Raw genomic sequence first — 17,692 nt, 5'->3', positions numbered from 1 at the left:
CACACCTATGCAACACTTCTGCTCTTCGGTGAGTGGTCTCTTTTATTCCCAAGAACTGTCCTACAACATTTTATAGTCTACAAGAACTTTTACATAACATTTATGAGAAATAAAGATAATTTTATGCTCCTAACTTATTGTTTCCCCCCGTGAACCATGGACCTTGCCGATGGTGGGGAGGCTTGCATGCCTCAGTGATACAGATAGCCATACCATAGGTGCAACCACAACGGAGGGGTATCTGTTGAGAGGCCAGACAAACGCGTGGTTCCTGAAGAGGGGCAGCAACCTTTTCAGTAGTTGCAGGGGCAACAGTCTGGATGATTGATTGATCTGGCCTTGTAACACTAACCAAAACAGCCTTGCTGGGCTGGTACTGCGAACGGCTGAAAGCAAGGGGAAACTACAGCCGTAATTTTTCCCGAGGGCATGCAGCTTTACTGTATGGTTTAATGATGATGGCGTCCTCTTGGGTAAAGTATTCCGGAGGTAAAATAGTCCCCCATTCAGATCTCCGGGCGGGGACTACTCAGGAGGACGTCATTATCAGGAGAAAGAAAACTGGTGTTCTACGGACCGGAGCGTGGAATGTCAGATCCCTTAATCGGGCAGGTAGGTTAGAAAATTTAAAAAGGGAAATGGATAGGTTAAAGTTAGATATAGTGGGAATTAGTGAAGTTCGGTGGCAGGAGGAACAAGACTTTTGGTCAGGCGAATATAGGATCATAAATACAAAATCAAATAGGGGTAATGCAGGAGTAGCTTTAATAATGAATAGGAAAACAGGAGTGTGGGTAAGCTACTACAAACAGCATAGTGAACGCATTATTGTGACCAAGATAGACACGAAGCCCACGCCTACTACTGTAGTAGAAGTTTATATGCCAACTAGCTCTGCAGATGACGAAGAAATTGAAGAAATGTATGATGAAATCAAAGAAATTATTCAGATAGTGAAGGGAGATGAAAATTTAATAGTCATGCGTGACTGGAATGCGGTAGTAGGAAAAGGGAGAGAAGGAAACGTAGTAGGTGAATATGGATTGGGGCTAAGAAATGAAAGAGGAAGCCGTCTGGTAGAATTTTGCACAGAGCGTAACTTAATCATAGCTAACACTTGGTTCAAGAATCATAAAAGAAGGTTGTATACATGGAAGAAGCCTGGAGACACTGACAGGTTTCAGATAGATTATGTAATGGTAAGACAGAGATTTAGGAACCAGGTTTTAAATTGTAAGACATTTCCAGGGGCAGATGTGGACTCTGACCACAATCTGTTGGTTATGAACTGTAGATTAAAACTGAAGAAACTGCAAAAAGGTGGAAATTTAAGGAGATGGAACCTGGATAAACTGACTAAACCAGAGGTTATACAGAGTTTCAGGGAGAGCATAATGGAACAATTGACAGGAATGGGGGAAAGAAATACAGTAGAAGGAGAATGGGTAGCTTTGAGGGATGAAGTAGTGAAGGCAGCAGACGATCAAGTAGGTAAAAAGACAAGGGCTAGTAGAATTCCGTGGGTAACAGAAGAAATATTGAATTTAATTGATGAACGGAGAAAATATAAAAATGCAGTAAATGAAGCAGGCAAAAAGGAATACAAACGTCTCAAAAATGAGATTGACAGGAAGTGCAAAATGGCTAAGCAGGGATGGCTAGAGGACAAATGTAAGGATGTAGAGGCTTATCTCACTAGGGGAAAGATAGATACTGCCTACAGGAAAATTAAAGAGACCTTTGGAGAAAAGAAAACCACTTGTATGAATATCAAGAGCCTAAATGGAAACCCAGTTCTAAGCAAAGAAGGGAAAGCAGAAAGGTGGAAGGAGTATATAGAGGGTCTGTACAAGGGCAATGTACTTGAGGACAATGTTATGGAAATGGAAGAGGATGTAGATGAAGATGAAATGGGAGATATGATACTGCGTGAAGAGTTTGACAGAGCACTGAAAGATCGGAGTCGAAACAAGGCCCCGGGAGTAGACAACATTCCATTAGAACCACTGATGGCCTTGGGAAAACCAGTCCTGACGAAACTCTACCATTTGGTGAGCAAGATGTACGAGACAGGCGAAATACCCTCAGACTTTATAATAATTCCAATCCCAAGGAAAGCAGATGTTGATAGATGTGAAAATTACCGAACTATCAGTTTAATAAGCCACAGCTGCAAAATACTAACGCGAATTCTTTACAGACGAATGGAAAAACTGATAGAAGCCAACCTCGGGGAAGATTGGTTTGGATTCCGTAGAAATATTGGAACACTTGAGGCAATACTGACCCTACAACTTATCTTAGAAGCTAGATTAAGGAAAGGCAAACCTACGTTTCTAGCATTTGTAGACTTAGAGAAAGCGTTTGACAATGTTGACTGGAATACTCTCTTCCAAATTCTGAAGGTGGCAGGGGTAAAATACAGGGAGCGAAACACTATTTACAATTTGTACAGAAACCAGATGGCAGTTATAAGAGTCGAGGGACATGAAAGGGAAGCAGTGGTTGGGAAGGAGTGAGACAGGGTTGTAGCCTCACCCCAATGTTATTCAATCTGTATACTGAGCAAGCAGTAAGGGAAACAAAAGAAAAATTCGGAGTAGGTATTAAAGTCCATGGAGAAGAAATAAAAACGTTGAGGTTCGCCGATGACATTGTAATTTTGTCAGAGACAGCAGAAGACTTGGAAGAGCAGTTGAACGGAATGGATAGTGTCTTGAAAGGAGGATATAAGATGAACATCAACAGAAGCAAAACGAGGATAATGGAATGTAGCTGAATTAAGTCGGGTGATGCTGAGGGAATTAGATTAGGAAATGAGACACTTAAAGTAGTAAAGGGGTTTTGTTATTTGGGGAGCAAAATAACTGATGATGGTCGAAGTAGAGAGGATATAAAATGTAGACTGGCAATGGCAAGGAAAGCGTTTCTGAAGAAGAGAAATTTGTTAACATAGAATATAGATTTAAGTGTCAGGAAGTCATTTCTGAAAGTATTTGTATGGAGTGTAGCCATGTATGGAAGTGAAACATGGACAATAAATAGTCTGGACAAGAAGAGGATAGAAGCTTTCGAAATGTGGTGCTAAAGAAGAATGCTGAAGATTAGATGGGTAGATCACATAACTGATGAGGAGGTATTGAATAGGATTGGGGAGAAGAGAAGTTTGTGGCACAACTTGACTAAAAGAAGGTATCGGTTGGTAGGACATGTTCTGAGGCATCAAGGGATCACCAATTTAGTATTGGAGGGCAGCGTGGAGGGTAAAAATCCTAGAGGGAGACCAAGAGATGAATACACTAAGCAGATTCAAAAGGATGTAGGTTGCAGCAGGTACTGGGAGATGAAGAAGCTTGCACAGGATAGAGTACCATGGAGAGCTATGGAGAGCTGCATCAAACCAGTCTCAGGACTGAAGACCACAACAACAACAACAACACTTATTGTTTACAATTATATGCTCTGTACCACCAAAATATGGAAATAAAACAATGCAACAAATTGTAAGTATAGCATTCTGTACACTATAGAGAGGCGGGGGGAGGGGGGGGGGGCAGCCTCCATAATGCCCAACTTCAAAGAGCAGAGATGCTATTACTCAAATTCATGAAGGATGACCTGATAGTTTAGCAAGATGTAGCCATCATTAGTCTTACTGAGTATACAATAGAAAAATGATACAAATATTAAAATAATGCTGCCTATCATTAGCTGTTTTTTGTAACTGAAGACATATTAAAAATGTGGGCTATATTTTGAAATTTCCCCAGTACTCTAATTAGTTGGTGAGTAAACGCACACAATGAAAAAAATAAATAATTCCGAAGTCTTAAATGAAAGACTTCAACTTCCCTATACTAAAGTCGCAGAATCCAGAAATTGTTTTGGAAATCTGCCAATAACTTTAGAACTGATGAAATATGATTTGGCAGTAGTACTCCCAACTGAAGAGCCTGCTTCTCTTTTTGTGTACAGCATACGAAAATCAGCAAGAGGGCCATTTTAATTTCATGACAAGCAAAGGGCCATTTTATAATATTAAAAAAAAAGGAAAAATATTGCTGCAGACTGGATATCAGTCTTGCTGACTAATAATAAATATACTACTGATAGGTCCAGTCTGCTTTCCTGGATGAGTCCTCTTACATACAAAGCACATATGTAGCAGATAATGGACAAGTCAAGTTACAAAGCAAGTGCATGCATACAGCTATGGATACATTGACAGCATATGTAACACATTAATATGGCAATATACGGTTGAATATTGACATATTTATGTTACATTAACATCTCTCACTGCTATTACACAGAGTCCACTAAGATGTATCAAGGTTTTGGCATACAGTGTCATGAAAGTGCCTGGGGTTGAGAGACAAAATCTAGGAAAAACCATCCCCTGATCTCCACTTCCAACCTCTTCACGATCTACATAGCAGAGTAGATACACAACACTAAACTTTATAATATAAGTATTTATTGATGGATAAATGGGTCCTCGTTTAGAACATTGTGAAATTTTAACAACATTCCATAGTTTCTTTTGTACTGTTTGCTGTAAGTCGGTTATTTTGTGCCCATGAGTTGTCTTCCTTTCTTATGACTGTGTTTTGATAATGATGATGATGATGATTTATGGTGGAGGGCACTAAACAGCTAGGTCATCAGCGCCCTTGCATTAATGTTATACCGAAGAAGATTTTCATAATCTATGGAAGAAGATCAATAAACTGGAAAACAACATTTGATCCCACCACAGGAAATGTAAAGCATCATCAGGAAGGTGAGGTTCAGAAAAACCCGTAATAAAACCCCAGTGAGACACAGCAGGATAAATAAACGAAATCATGGAGAAAATACCTCTAAAGATGCTGTTAAGAAAGGGACAAATAAGCATGGCTAGATTATGACTTAGAAACAATACGTGACCCAGCCACTCTGTGACACATTAAGATTGCACACCAAGTATTTTGGGAAGAATTCCGGACAGCACTCAAAATTTTAAGACGCGAACAACACTCGCCTTGTTATTAGTTAAAATAGAGGGAAGATCCTGTGGGAGACCCAGTTCAACCCTCAGGTCGTCATATAAAACACACTCAGTTAAAATATGCCATACTGACAGCTGTGTCCCGCATCTCTGACATACTGGTGGCTCCTCCTGATGTAAGAGGAAGCCGTGTGTCAGTGGGCAATGTCCCACTCTAAGCCAAGTAAGGGCTACTTCTTCACACTGTCGCAAGCAGAAGGAGGTGATCCATGGTCACCCCAAGTTTTGATGGCACATGGTTTATTGTTCCTCACTTCCAGCCACTGGTAGTCCCAACAACATATGGACTTCCTCGTCACAAATGAAGTGACAGCCCGCAGAGGGACTGAACAGCTGGCAGGAGGAGGAAAGGAGCAAGTCTCCTTAGCAGAAGCATCAGCGAGTTCGTTCCCTGGATGCCTATGTGCCCTGGAACCCAGAAAAAAATGATTTCCTTGTTTTGCTTGTGCAAGAGAAGGAGAGCATCCTGCAATTGTTACACCATCTGATCTCCTGGGTAAATCTATCCAACAGTGAGAAGGACACTTTACAAATCGGAGTAGATGATAAATTTTTTGCCACGGTGCTGTCTCATCTGCTCCATTGCTCTCAGGATAGCAAACAATTCCAAGTAATAAATTGAAAACTGCTCTGGGAGCCCTATCCTGAGGACAGTGTCCCGGAACACAACAGAACAACCGAAAACATCTCCCTGATTAGAACCATCTGTGTAGACGGTAATAAAATCTGGGTGGTTACATAAAAATTCATTAAATTTAATTTTAAAAACATGGTCTGGGGTACAATGCTTCTTGTAAGCAGTCAGTTCTAAAAGCAATCTAGGCCTTGGTAGTAGTCAGGGGGATGCCCTACTCCACCCCTGGCTTTGGAGCTTAATGCCCCCCACCTGTAATAATTCAAGGCTCTCCCTTGCGCAGATCCCAAATGACGTGTTGCTTGTGGTCAATGATCGAACAGCCGTTCCAGTGGCAGCTCAACAACGCAACTGGATGCTGGCGATGTAGGAACGAACAAAGCACTTTATGAGAATAAGACGTCATATAGGCAGTGGAGGCTCACCAGCCTCTGCACACAAACTAACAACAGGGCTCATGTGATAGACCCCTGTTGACAGCCTAATACCCTCATAGTGAACAGCATCCAGCATTTTAAGGTATGAAGGCCTTGCTGACCCATAAATCTGGCATCCGTATTCAAGCCAAGGTCGCACAAAGGCCTTATAAAGCAGACATGCTCTGTCAGCTCCCCAAGACCTATGACTAACACATTTAAGGATGGTTAAGGCCTTGAGACATCTCAGTTTCAGTTCTTTAAGGTGAGGCAACCATGTTAACTTCTCACCAAAGATAAGACCCAGATACTTCACCTTTTCCATAAAAGTGAGATCGGTGTCCCCCAATCTTAAAATGGGCAAATTAAACAGAGAGCAGGAGTGATTAAAAGCAACACAAACTGTTTTCTCTAATGAGAATTTAAAACCTGTGGTGTGAGACCATTTCTCGAACCATCTGATCGTCAGCTGCAATTGGCAAGTAGCCGTGGCGAGGCTGTAGGATGCACAGAAGATGGAGAAGTCATCCACAAATAAGGAACATAGTACTGGACGTCACACCATGGTTGCAATACTATTGATTGTCATGGCGAAAGCCATGACACTTAAAACACTCCCTTCACGGACACCATTCTCCTGCTTAAAACAGTCAGACAAGACATTCCCAACCCTGTATCTAAAGTATCTGTCCGAGAGAAAGGACCATATGAGGGTCGGTAGACATCTGTGGAATCCCCACTGATGGAGCTGCGACAAAATATTATGCATCCAGGTAGTATCGCAGGCTTTTCCAAATTGAAGAAAACACCGATAGGTGTTGCTTGTGAAGGAGAGCTTGTTGAATTGCATCTTCGGGCAGGGTCAGGTTATCGAAAATGGAGTGATACCTCCTGAACCCACACGGGGAGGGACTGAGTAGAGACATGGTTTCCAGAATCCACACTAGGCGCCGACTGACCATACACTCCAGTGTCTTTCCTACGTAAGTTGTCAGGCTAATATTATAACTGCCAGGATCTGTCCGATGCTTTCCTGGTTTTAAAATTGGGATTAAAATAGATTCCTTCCATGAGTTGGGAAAGTCACCAGTTATCCAAATTTTATTGAAGAGCTGAAGGAGGACTTCTTTCGACTGTCGGTCCAACTCTTGTAGCATGATGTAGGTTGTTTCCAGGGACATATCACAAGCAACTGACAATGCAGAATCCAGCTCCCACAGAGAGAAAGGCATGTTGTATTCTTCCATGCTAGTGGAACGGAAATCAAGATCAGCCTTCTCCTGTGCCTCCCGATATTGACGGGAGGTGGGATCTTGGCTGGAATCGGCCGTAATGGATTTATATGATTCAGCCATTGTCTGAGCTATATCCATTGTCGATGTTACAAGAGATCCCTGTATTCGTACAACTGCTATTGGCGGTCAAGAGTTGTGCCTTGAGATCCTCCTAATGGCTTCCCATACTTTGCGTGTGGGTGTGGACCTATTGATGGAGTTCAGGAACTCTTGTCAAGACCTCTTCTTACTTTCCCAAATCACTCTCCTCGCCTTTGCATGCGCCATTCAAAAGTTTGCAAGATTCTCATCTGTAGGGCATCGACTGAATCTCCGCATTGCTGCCCTCCTGTTCCTGATTGCAAAGCAACACTCATCATTCAACCAAGGGACAGGTCACCTCCTAGACACTTCCACAGACTTTGGGATGGATGCATCAGTAGCATGGCGAATCACAGCTGTAATGTGATCCACCCAGTCCTGAATGCCGTCACATTGCTCGAAAACAGCTAACTGCCTCTAAAGCATCCAGTTAGCCTTCTTGAATAACCATCTCGGTGGCTTTCTTTCAGGATCTGCACCATCAAGCAAATGGATCCAGATTGAGACATGGTCACTAACATGAAGGTCATCATCCACTGCCCACTGAACAATGTCCCCAAGAGCAGGGGAGCAGGAGAGGTCTACGACTGTAGACGAACCTGTAGTGGTGCTAAAACGTGTGGCTTGACCCATGTTCAGCAGTATAAGATCTGTTTTGTGCAGCATTTCCTCAAGTACCCGACCCTTGGAGCATGTGGTGTTAGAACCCCATAGTGCACTGTGTGCATTGAAGTTCCCCAAAAGGAGAAAGGGTCGGGGTAGTTCATCAAGATGATGAGTGAGGACCCCACTATCAAGAGGCTTATGGTGCGGTAAATACACAGAGCACACTGTGATGTCAACATGGGCCACTATCTGAATAGTAACCACTTGTGGTGTTATTGTTAAGGGAATAGGTGAGGAGTGGAAAGTGTCCTTTATGAACACTGCAACCCCACCTTTTGCCCTGTCACCATAAGGTTGTCGTTTCTATAAAGGTGATAACCTCCAAGTACAGGTGTGTCAGTCTCTTTAAAATGAGTCTCTTGAAGGCAGAGGCAAAAGGGTCTGTCTTGTACAAGGAGTCTCACTTCCGCCAGATGAGTCCTGTATCCATTTATATTCCATTGAAATATGGGAGCCATTTCGTCAATGTGGTCTTGATTTACCCCTGTCTTTGAGCCAAAGTGGTGAGGCACTTGTAGAGTGAGGCGGGGTTTTGGGGCTGACTGGGTCTGGTGATGAGGCATCAAAATCCATGATGTCCTCACCATCAGTCAGATGTGCCAGAATGGTGTCTGATGGTGCCCGGGTCAGCTTTTGACCTGTATATTGGGATCCTTTCCCTGCCAGCAAGGATGAGGGGGGGAAGGGAGCAGTGAGAGCCACTTTTCTTCTAAGAAACTTGGCGTTGAGGGACAATCTGCTTTTGGGGTACCTTGGGCTGTGCACTGTGGAAGCATTACTGGTCTCTTCCATTGTAGTTGTTTGAATCGCTATGCCTTTCACTTACTTTGGTACATACAGGTGCAAGTACAGGTGCTAGAGGTGGACAAGGGAACACTGGACATCGTCTGAGTCGAAGCGTCAACCTTAATAATAGGTTTCTGCATCGATGAAGCATAAGAAGTGGCAAAGACAGGGGGTTTCATCACCTGATAGTCCTTTTTGGCTTCTGCATATGGGACCCGCTTAGTCACTTTGATTTCCTGAATTTTGCATTCCTCTGCAAAAACAGGGCAGGCTTGGCTCCATACTGGGTGACTTCCAGAGCAGTAAATACAGACTGCTGGAAATGGACAGTCCGTCCCAGCTTCATGGGCTGCCTTTCCACGCTTCCCACAAGTCGCTTCACCTCTGCAACTCAGCGTTGTATGGCCAAAATTCTGGCATTTGAAGCATCGCATAGGGTTAGGTACATAGGGCTGAACCCTAAGTTGGAGGAAACCTGCCACAATAAAAGTGACAGTCTTCTCAGTCACTCCATTGTTCTTGCATGTCCTTTGTTCCACATCTATGATCCCCTGTGGTGGCCATTTTTGTTTGAGTTCAGCAACATCTATATCCATAATATCACAACAGGTTACCACGCCTCTGCTGGAGTTAAGGGAGTAACGCAACTCAACAATGATGTCGTACTCACCCAATTTCTGTGAATTCTTAAGGAGTTCCACCTGCTTTGCCCGGTTAGTCTCAACAAGCAAGGAACTATTGTGCAACTGCTTAATAGACTTTTGGGTTCCAGCCAGCCGTTCTAAGCCTTTATGGATATAGAAGGATACACTTTTTCAAAGGTCCCCTCCTTCCTCTTGATCACTACAAAGACATTACGATTCACGACTCCTTGAGCCCCGTTACTGACAACAAGTTGATTATCAGGAGGACTAGCCACCCTCATTCTTTTTGATGAATGGGTGTGAGAACTCCCAGGCAGTACACCCTTCCTGCTGGGAGGAGAAGAAGAAGATTTCGAGGGTTCCATCTCGGTCCCACAAGCAGCTAGGGAAATAAGGGACCACTCAGACAGAGTCCCGTGTGCCTGAGTAAGCCTTATACAACCGAGGTGCGACAGGTTCCCCGCTAATGACTGTTCCACCTCAACAGCCATGCATCTCATCAGCGCACAGCACACCTTGAGATAGAGGTTTTTTTTATAGAGGTTTATTCCATCGTTGTGATCCGGGCAGTCAAGCCAAGATCCCCATTCCCTGTGACACACAGCGTTCCACCGCCGCGCCGCAAGGTAGTTGCTGAAGCATGCCCAGAGCTTACAGTGACAGGGGCCTGCCGGCGCTTACCAATTCCCAGCCCTGGAACCACGGGGTCGCCAAGCCCGTACCCAGCAAATGAATGCCGAGCCCCTGGGGGCGACTGTGTTTTACGCACTGCTGTAATTCTTCCCTACTTTCCACTATAATCACCAGCAGATACGGCAGTTTCTTTTCAAACTTTATAACTAAAATTGAGGAAATAAAGACATAAAAACACAGAAATATAAACTAGTAACAACAGTATCAAATAAAATGTCTATCGAGAAAAATAAGACACACGAAATAGACTGCTGCCCAGTGAAATGTTTAGCACTGTTGTCACACACACACACACACACACACACACACACACACACCAAAGTGATGACATTATCCTAGAGTCATTAGTTCCTTTCTTGGGGAGGAGAGATGGATAGAAAGGGGAAAGTAAATCTGGAAAAAGGAAGTCACTTAGCCTCCACAATGAGAGGGACCCACCTTTAGTAAGGACTACAGTTGACGGGTCTCTCCTGCCCGAAAAACGAACTAATAGTTCTGAAAGTTATGATCATGGCATCCTTTTTACTTTGGTGCATCACTATTACCAGTGCTAAACATTTCACCTCCTGAAGGTATGTACTTCCAGCAATTATGTCTCATAGTTACTGAATTACTAATAAGAGTATTTAACTGAACTGTAACCATACCAGAGATTCACTCCTGTTGTCACAAACAGCAATCAATATTATGGGAAGATCTCCCACATTACTGAACAACTTGGCTGCTTCCTCATGAAATACACAGATTGTTCGTGCATCTTCTTCTTCATTTTTAGTCTTACATAAATACTGCAACAAAAAAGGCATAAAGTATGCTAACTTGTATCTACAACATTATTCTGAAATCTAGGGGTTTAGGTATTACCAAAAGAGCATGATTTATAATACAACATCTAAAATGATCTCCAAAGTGAAACTAATACAAAAAATTCCTACTTAATGTGTAACAACAGGCACAGGTACGTACAAATGTCAACCAATCTGAAGTGACTTCTTATTTACTCTCTGAACAGTGAATTTCCTGTAACCTTTTCTTCTCTTTTGTCTTCCCATTCCCCTTGAATTGGTCAAGTAGGGGAAAAAAAAAAAAAAAAAAAAAAAAAAAGAGTGATTACATTATAAGATAGCGCCGAAGGATTGCAACTGAATGCAGGGCACAAGGCAATCAAATGTAACATCCCACAAGGTTCAGTTTTTTGCCTGTTCCTATTTTCTATCTGCACTTGTGACTGATAAAGTTTTTCAATATTTGTAATGTTTGATAGTGAGTCAAACATTTATTGTACTCCATCACTCAAATAATAGAGGAAACCCTTCAGGCAAACAAATAAATTAAGGCATACCTCATCCTAGGTAATCATCATTAGAAACTGAATTAATCATCAGTTGTTGTTAAACTGCTTTTGCTTACTCAGGTCAAATAACCAGATTAGCATAAAAGTTACAAATTTTTTACAAAGCTCTCACTTTTTCAGTTATACTAAATAGTGGTGTTTTCCTGCCACTGCCTGCTTGTTATTTGTATGCCTGCACTGAGAGTCATTAAGAAAAACTATTTTTATGTGATGATAAACTAATAAGGGGTTCAAATTCAACCTTACCAGACACAGTCAATACAACAGAAAATGCATTTAACTGGGTCACAGCAAAAAGCTTAGTTCTTGACTTTAGAAAAAATAAAAAGCTTAACTAATGCAGATCGACATTAATAAAAATGATTAATACGTCCCGGGAAGAGGCATTTCTAATCACTTACTGGCTAAAGCTTCCAATGTTAAAGCAAACAGCAAATTAAAATGGAAGCTGCAATATCTGCATGGTAAAGAGTGGTGTTCATTGTAAATACATTTCTATGCTTAATGCATGTGAATAAATACTATCCTTTGATAATCATTAATTATAACCATACTGATGTGATTGGACAAATATTAATCTTAGCAACAGGAAACAATAGCTACTCAATATAGTTGGGGTGGCGGCAATTCTTTCAAGTAGCAGTTTCCCTGTCAATCAAAATATGTTAAAATTATCCAGTTCAAATGTAAATAGTATAGGCTATATAAATGGAGTGACACTTTGAAACATCCTGAAGGATTAAAACTGTGTGCTGGACCAGGATTCGAATTTGGGAACTCTGACTTTCACAGGCAAGTGCTTTAGCAACCGAGGTAGCCAAGCACAACTCAAGACCTTTGCCAGTACCTCATCTCCTATCTGTCAAACAACACTGAATGTCTCCTGCATAACTTGCAGGATTAGCACTCAAAGAAAGGATATTGCAGAAACATGGCTAAGCCACAGCCCGGGGAGTGGTTCTCACAATGAGTTTTCATCCTGCAGCAAAGTGCGCTGATATGAATAATCCTGGCAGATTAAAACTGTTTGTTAGACCCAGGTTCGAGTCCTGGCCCAGCGCACAGCATTAATCTTCCAGGATGTTTCAAATCAGTGCACACTGTGATGCAGTATGAACATTCATTCTGGTAGTGCCCTCTTACTTTTAATATGGTGTACATGATTAATTTTTAACAGCTACTACTCTTCGCTATTTATACCTTGACTGATTCCACACCCCAGAAAATTCTCTTTCATAACAGGGTCCTCAGAATATGATGAATGAATGAATTTAGTGATGATTAAACAAGTCAGTTTCTGTTGGGTTAATTGAAGCCTTTGATACTGCTTTACTAATTCATTATCAGACTCGCATCCTTCAGTGTAATCCACACACCAGACTATGCTACACATCAGTCTGCCAACACAACCTACATTCGAAATAATAATACAGATGCAAAGCAAATATTGTAACTGTTCTGTTCTCTTTGTATTTGTGCATCACTGCCACAATATAATTATATCATGGGTCAAAGGCAACACTTGGTATTGATAGGTTCAATTAGCCCATTTAGTGTGTTATGCAATAAGAAGTATCTGTCATTGTTTGCACATGCAAATGAAAATGCTAGATTACTTTCAGACCATGCTCCTTGTGGGAGTAACTAATGTAATAATAATGCAGTTTAGATCATTCTTTAAAAAATATAGTAAAATTATTTTGTGGAATTTTGTAGGTCTCTCTTCAATGGCCAAGGAATTGTTAATAAGACTGATAAACAATGTGATATCATACAGATACACCCCTGTGGTCATTAACAAGCAGTTAAGTATGAGCCTGAAACATGAAAACTCAAGCAAAACAAAACCAACATGCAAACAGAACCTCCACTGTAATAGTTTTTTTTTAATGGAATTATGGAAATGTCGTTCTTATTAACACATTGAAACATATTAATAACTTGAAATATCATATCACAGTGTAAAAACTGGGTTTTTATAAGGGACACATACGTATGTACAAAAAACGATTATTGTTGAGTCACAAACCTGACACATCAACTATTCTACAGTTCACTTTTTCAACACAGCCTCCATAAACAAGAAAAGTGCTGAGAGTAACGTCACTGGCTGTACTTTGATCAACTGTGAACTCGCCATATCCACCTATATAGGTCTATAATACAACAAAATCTATCCATCTCTTCCTCCACTCAAACAGATCTGTAAGACTAGTGAACTACACAATCTAGGCAACCACTCACAAGAACTATATGACACACTGTAAACAAAACACACAAACAACATCTAAAACATAGAAGCACAAACAAAAAATATCAGACACCACCTGCGTAACATATGTCACACTTCAAATAACATACAGGTGACTAACTTTTTCACTAATATCATGTTACATATGGTCATAACAGGCACAAGGTACAAAAATAATTTCCAAATGTTCTCCAAATTGTTAGCTATGTACAAAATGCAGTTCATTTATGTGTATATTATTTTTAACAATATGCACAGACATAAGCCATGACCTTGCAGCTATCCAAAATTCAAATATGTAACTTGCCACTCCCCATACAAATTATCTAAAAATTTGATCTTCAGATGACAAATCCCTGTTATTGCTGTAAGAGGTAATGTTGACTGTAATAAGCCTCCCACTAACAGTAGTCGTGCATGACACTAACTATAGACCAGCTATAAAGTCACATACTCATTACATATTTTGTAATGTAGAACAGCAACTGAACTGTGTGAGTGGAAAAGATGACTTTTTTCTACTACCTTTATGTGATGCCAATGTGGGTGACTATTTACATAGAAACTGAATGTGGATGGTGTCTTTTACATGTCGTATATAAGCCACCAATACTTAATGATAGATAAGTCATTCACTTGATGTACAGAAGAAACATAGGTCTAATATCTCCTATGGTATTCAGTATCTTCACTCATACCACAACACAGTGGTCCCCACACAAAACCTAAAATGTGTATGGAAGCACAAATGACACTCCAGTTGACCAATCATCTGCACAGAGCAGTTTAAATGAAACTTTAAATTCCTACTGTGTAGTGCACATAAGATATAAATTATTCTCACCTCTATATTGTTCATCAGCATGATGCATGGAGCAAATTGTTTCACTTTGCTAAAAGCAAATTTCAGTTTCCCTTCTGTCGATGCTGCAGTTCCTGACTGGATTTCCAAGCAGTCTATGCTCCAAATTCCTAGACCCAGTTTCTGTGCAACACTTGATATAATACTCATTTTCCCACATCCCCGCTGTCCATAGAGCAAAAACATGGGCTTAACTTTTAAGCTCCTTGTGTTAAGAATAAATGGCCGCAGAGACCTCTCTAATTCTTCAGAATACTTCTCAAGTCCCCATGGGCATAGTGTTATGAGATGTGAGTCATAATTTGAAGCAGCCAAAGTTGTCTTGTCTGCCACCAGTCTCCAACGAACAGATGGGAGGTACCTCTGATGACATCCAGCCTGTATTAATGTTGATGAACTTTGTTCTACGAAGTACCCCATTTTAACGTCCTTTAAGAAATCATCAGTATATGATTCACCTGTAATTTCCTCTACTATGAAGTACAGTTTTTCGATACCTTGGTTACCAGGCATGTAACGGATTTCTGGTGCACAGTGTAAAACATTTATGCAAAATAGTTCATTTTCACAAAGATATCGTGGATGTTTGAAGTATTTCGTCAACACAACATCCATTAATGCATTATCTATATCAGGAGGTCTTTTTACATATCTTACAGCCGCTTTGTTTGCTTTACTAGGTGCAAAACTTTGGTCCACTTGGCGTCCAAGAATTGATATGCTATGGTTATCAGATAATTCCAAACTATTTTTCAGGTTGTCATATTTCACATCACTAATTAAAGCTGTAGAAGGGTCAAGATTCACAAGACCAATTATTTGCACCAGCACACACTTTAATGTTTTCTCCGATTCATTCTCCGAGTCAATCTTTGAATCCGTTTTCTGTACTTTTACCCAATATCCATTTGCCACACGAAGCTCATCAAGTATACTACTACTAACAAATAAACAGCTGTTCGAATCTACGATCACTTCACGAAGAGATCCTGGAATTAGCTCTAACAAAATATCGTCGGGTAATGGCACTAAAGACACAGAAATATTTCTCATTTTTTGGTTTTTGTATGCAATGTACAACGTAGAAAATATTGGGAACAAAGCGTTGTGATGCCGGGGCAACAAGATTCTTGCTGTGAATCGCAGCACACTGAGTAATGTGGCAACCTCAGTTGCTCGCGTTTGCTTTTTCATTTTAAAACGTATAACAAAAAATTGTTGTCACTGATAATTCGGTAAACGAGACGACAAATGATTTATTAAATAGTAATACAACGCCAACAACTTTAAACAGTAATCTTCCTATTGCCACCTTGATTCGGTTACCTGCTTTTCGTCATTCTAATTTCGTAACAGTGTATCTTAATCTAATTAAGTTATCAATGAGGTTAAGAGAAATAAAATAGAAACAACACGTCAACCATAAGACATGACCTTTCACTCCGTAGCTGCGATAAGAAGTCGCTGTGGCTGCAAACTTAATAAAGCACTATGTGGTCAAATGTTTACTACAAACATTTCCGTTGCGAAATAAAGCCATCATCTCAGTGTTGTTCAGTCATAAAACGTAACAGAACACAAGCTTAACGCTAACACTATTTCTGCGCATGTAAACAAAAATTTGCCTTTAAAATAGAACTAAACGTTAGATTCAACCATGATGATGAATATACGTATTTATTAGTATATGTATCTGAGCAAAAGAAAACTACATTTTAGGGGAAGCGGGAACCATATATTCAAATATAAGACGGCATGGATGTTACTCAAAAATTTACAAAGCATTTGATTTCTCCACCATTACGACATTCATTTGTCACCGTCAGTCAGTGATGTCTGAGCTCTGGCTCTCAGTGGTCTGCGATTTTACTGTTGTTCAGTTCATCAGAGAGTCACAGATACATGTCTGTGGATTCACACAAGCAACAGAAGTGTCACCACGATTAACGGCAAACTTCAGTTGCAATTCAGTTGTATGTGTGAACTCCTAGTTAGATGAAACTTTTGTCATGCCACAAAAAGCTCAACTCGGTTGTGCTTCTTTGCGTCACTTTCCTTCCATTACTGTTTCCTGATGGTAGTATTTCGAAACACAAGCATCCTGTCGATGTTGTTTGGAGTAACTGTAGGTGTGCTTCGTTCGATTTTAGCGTGTCTTCATTTTATTACTAAATAAAGTGAAAACCCCCATGTAGAGTTGGTAGTCTCCCAACGGGTGCCTCCCCAGGTGGCGGATAGGGGAATGCTCACCAGAGTGGTTGGTATCAGGGAAATAAAATACCCAGGGGGTGGATCGAAACTATCGGATGTTGCCTTGAAGCGTGATATTATTGGCTTATCAAAGGCTAAATGAAGCAAATCATGAGAATAAATTACCTGCTCCCCCAGGCTGGGGGCTGTGTACTGGGCCAGCTCCTAGGTCACATGAAAAAATGAAAATGCTATCAAACCTAATAATAAGCCTTGGAAAAACTGGAATCTTGGACGACGAACTGTCGAAGAAAAAAGGAAAATGGCATTTGGATGTTGGAATGTGCAAGGTATCTCCACAAAACCGAATATATTACCAACAGAACTCGACAGTTTCAAAATGGATGTTGTTGTACTCTCTGAGACCGAGAGGAAAGGCAAAGGAGAAGAAGAACTTGGTAATTATGTACATAATTGGTGTTGAACGTCCAAAACGATGAAAGCCAAAGCAGGAGTCTCCATTATGATAAAGAAACATGGAAAAAGAGAATCACAAATTGTAAACTTATTAGTGAACGTATTATTGTGGTAGAAATGACTCTGTTTGCCAGAGAAACTGTAATTATTGGTGTATATGCACCCATGAATGATGCAAGAGACCCGGAGAAAGATACTTTCTTTACAATCCTTAGGAAGACTATAGAAAAAAATCCCAAGAAGGAAGGAACTGGTTATCATGGGAGTATGAACAGAAGAGTAGGAATTAGAGA

The 17,692-nt window shown here is 40.8% G+C and overlaps 1 protein-coding gene across 1 annotated transcript in view; it reads right to left on the bottom strand.

Moving 5' to 3' along the window:
- The window catches only part of LOC126236144 (peroxisome assembly factor 2), a 125,457-nt gene extending 109,065 nt beyond the window's left edge, over positions 1 to 16,392 (bottom strand). Inside the window, exons 1-2 of the mRNA XM_049945227.1 lie at positions 14,715 to 16,392; positions 10,913 to 11,053 (exon numbers count right to left, since the gene is read on the bottom strand). Coding sequence (XP_049801184.1) covers positions 10,913 to 11,053; positions 14,715 to 15,926 — 1,353 coding nt within the window. The 5' untranslated portion in view covers positions 15,927 to 16,392. The remainder of the gene's footprint in view (positions 1 to 10,912; positions 11,054 to 14,714) is intronic.
- Between the last annotated feature and the right edge of the window lie 1,300 nt (positions 16,393 to 17,692).

Source organism: Schistocerca nitens, chromosome 2 (assembly GCF_023898315.1).
Source record: "Schistocerca nitens isolate TAMUIC-IGC-003100 chromosome 2, iqSchNite1.1, whole genome shotgun sequence".
Taxonomy (NCBI): domain Eukaryota; kingdom Metazoa; phylum Arthropoda; class Insecta; order Orthoptera; family Acrididae; genus Schistocerca; species Schistocerca nitens.
Note: the sequence above shows the minus strand (reverse complement) of the source record. Positions and strands in the feature narration are given on the sequence as shown.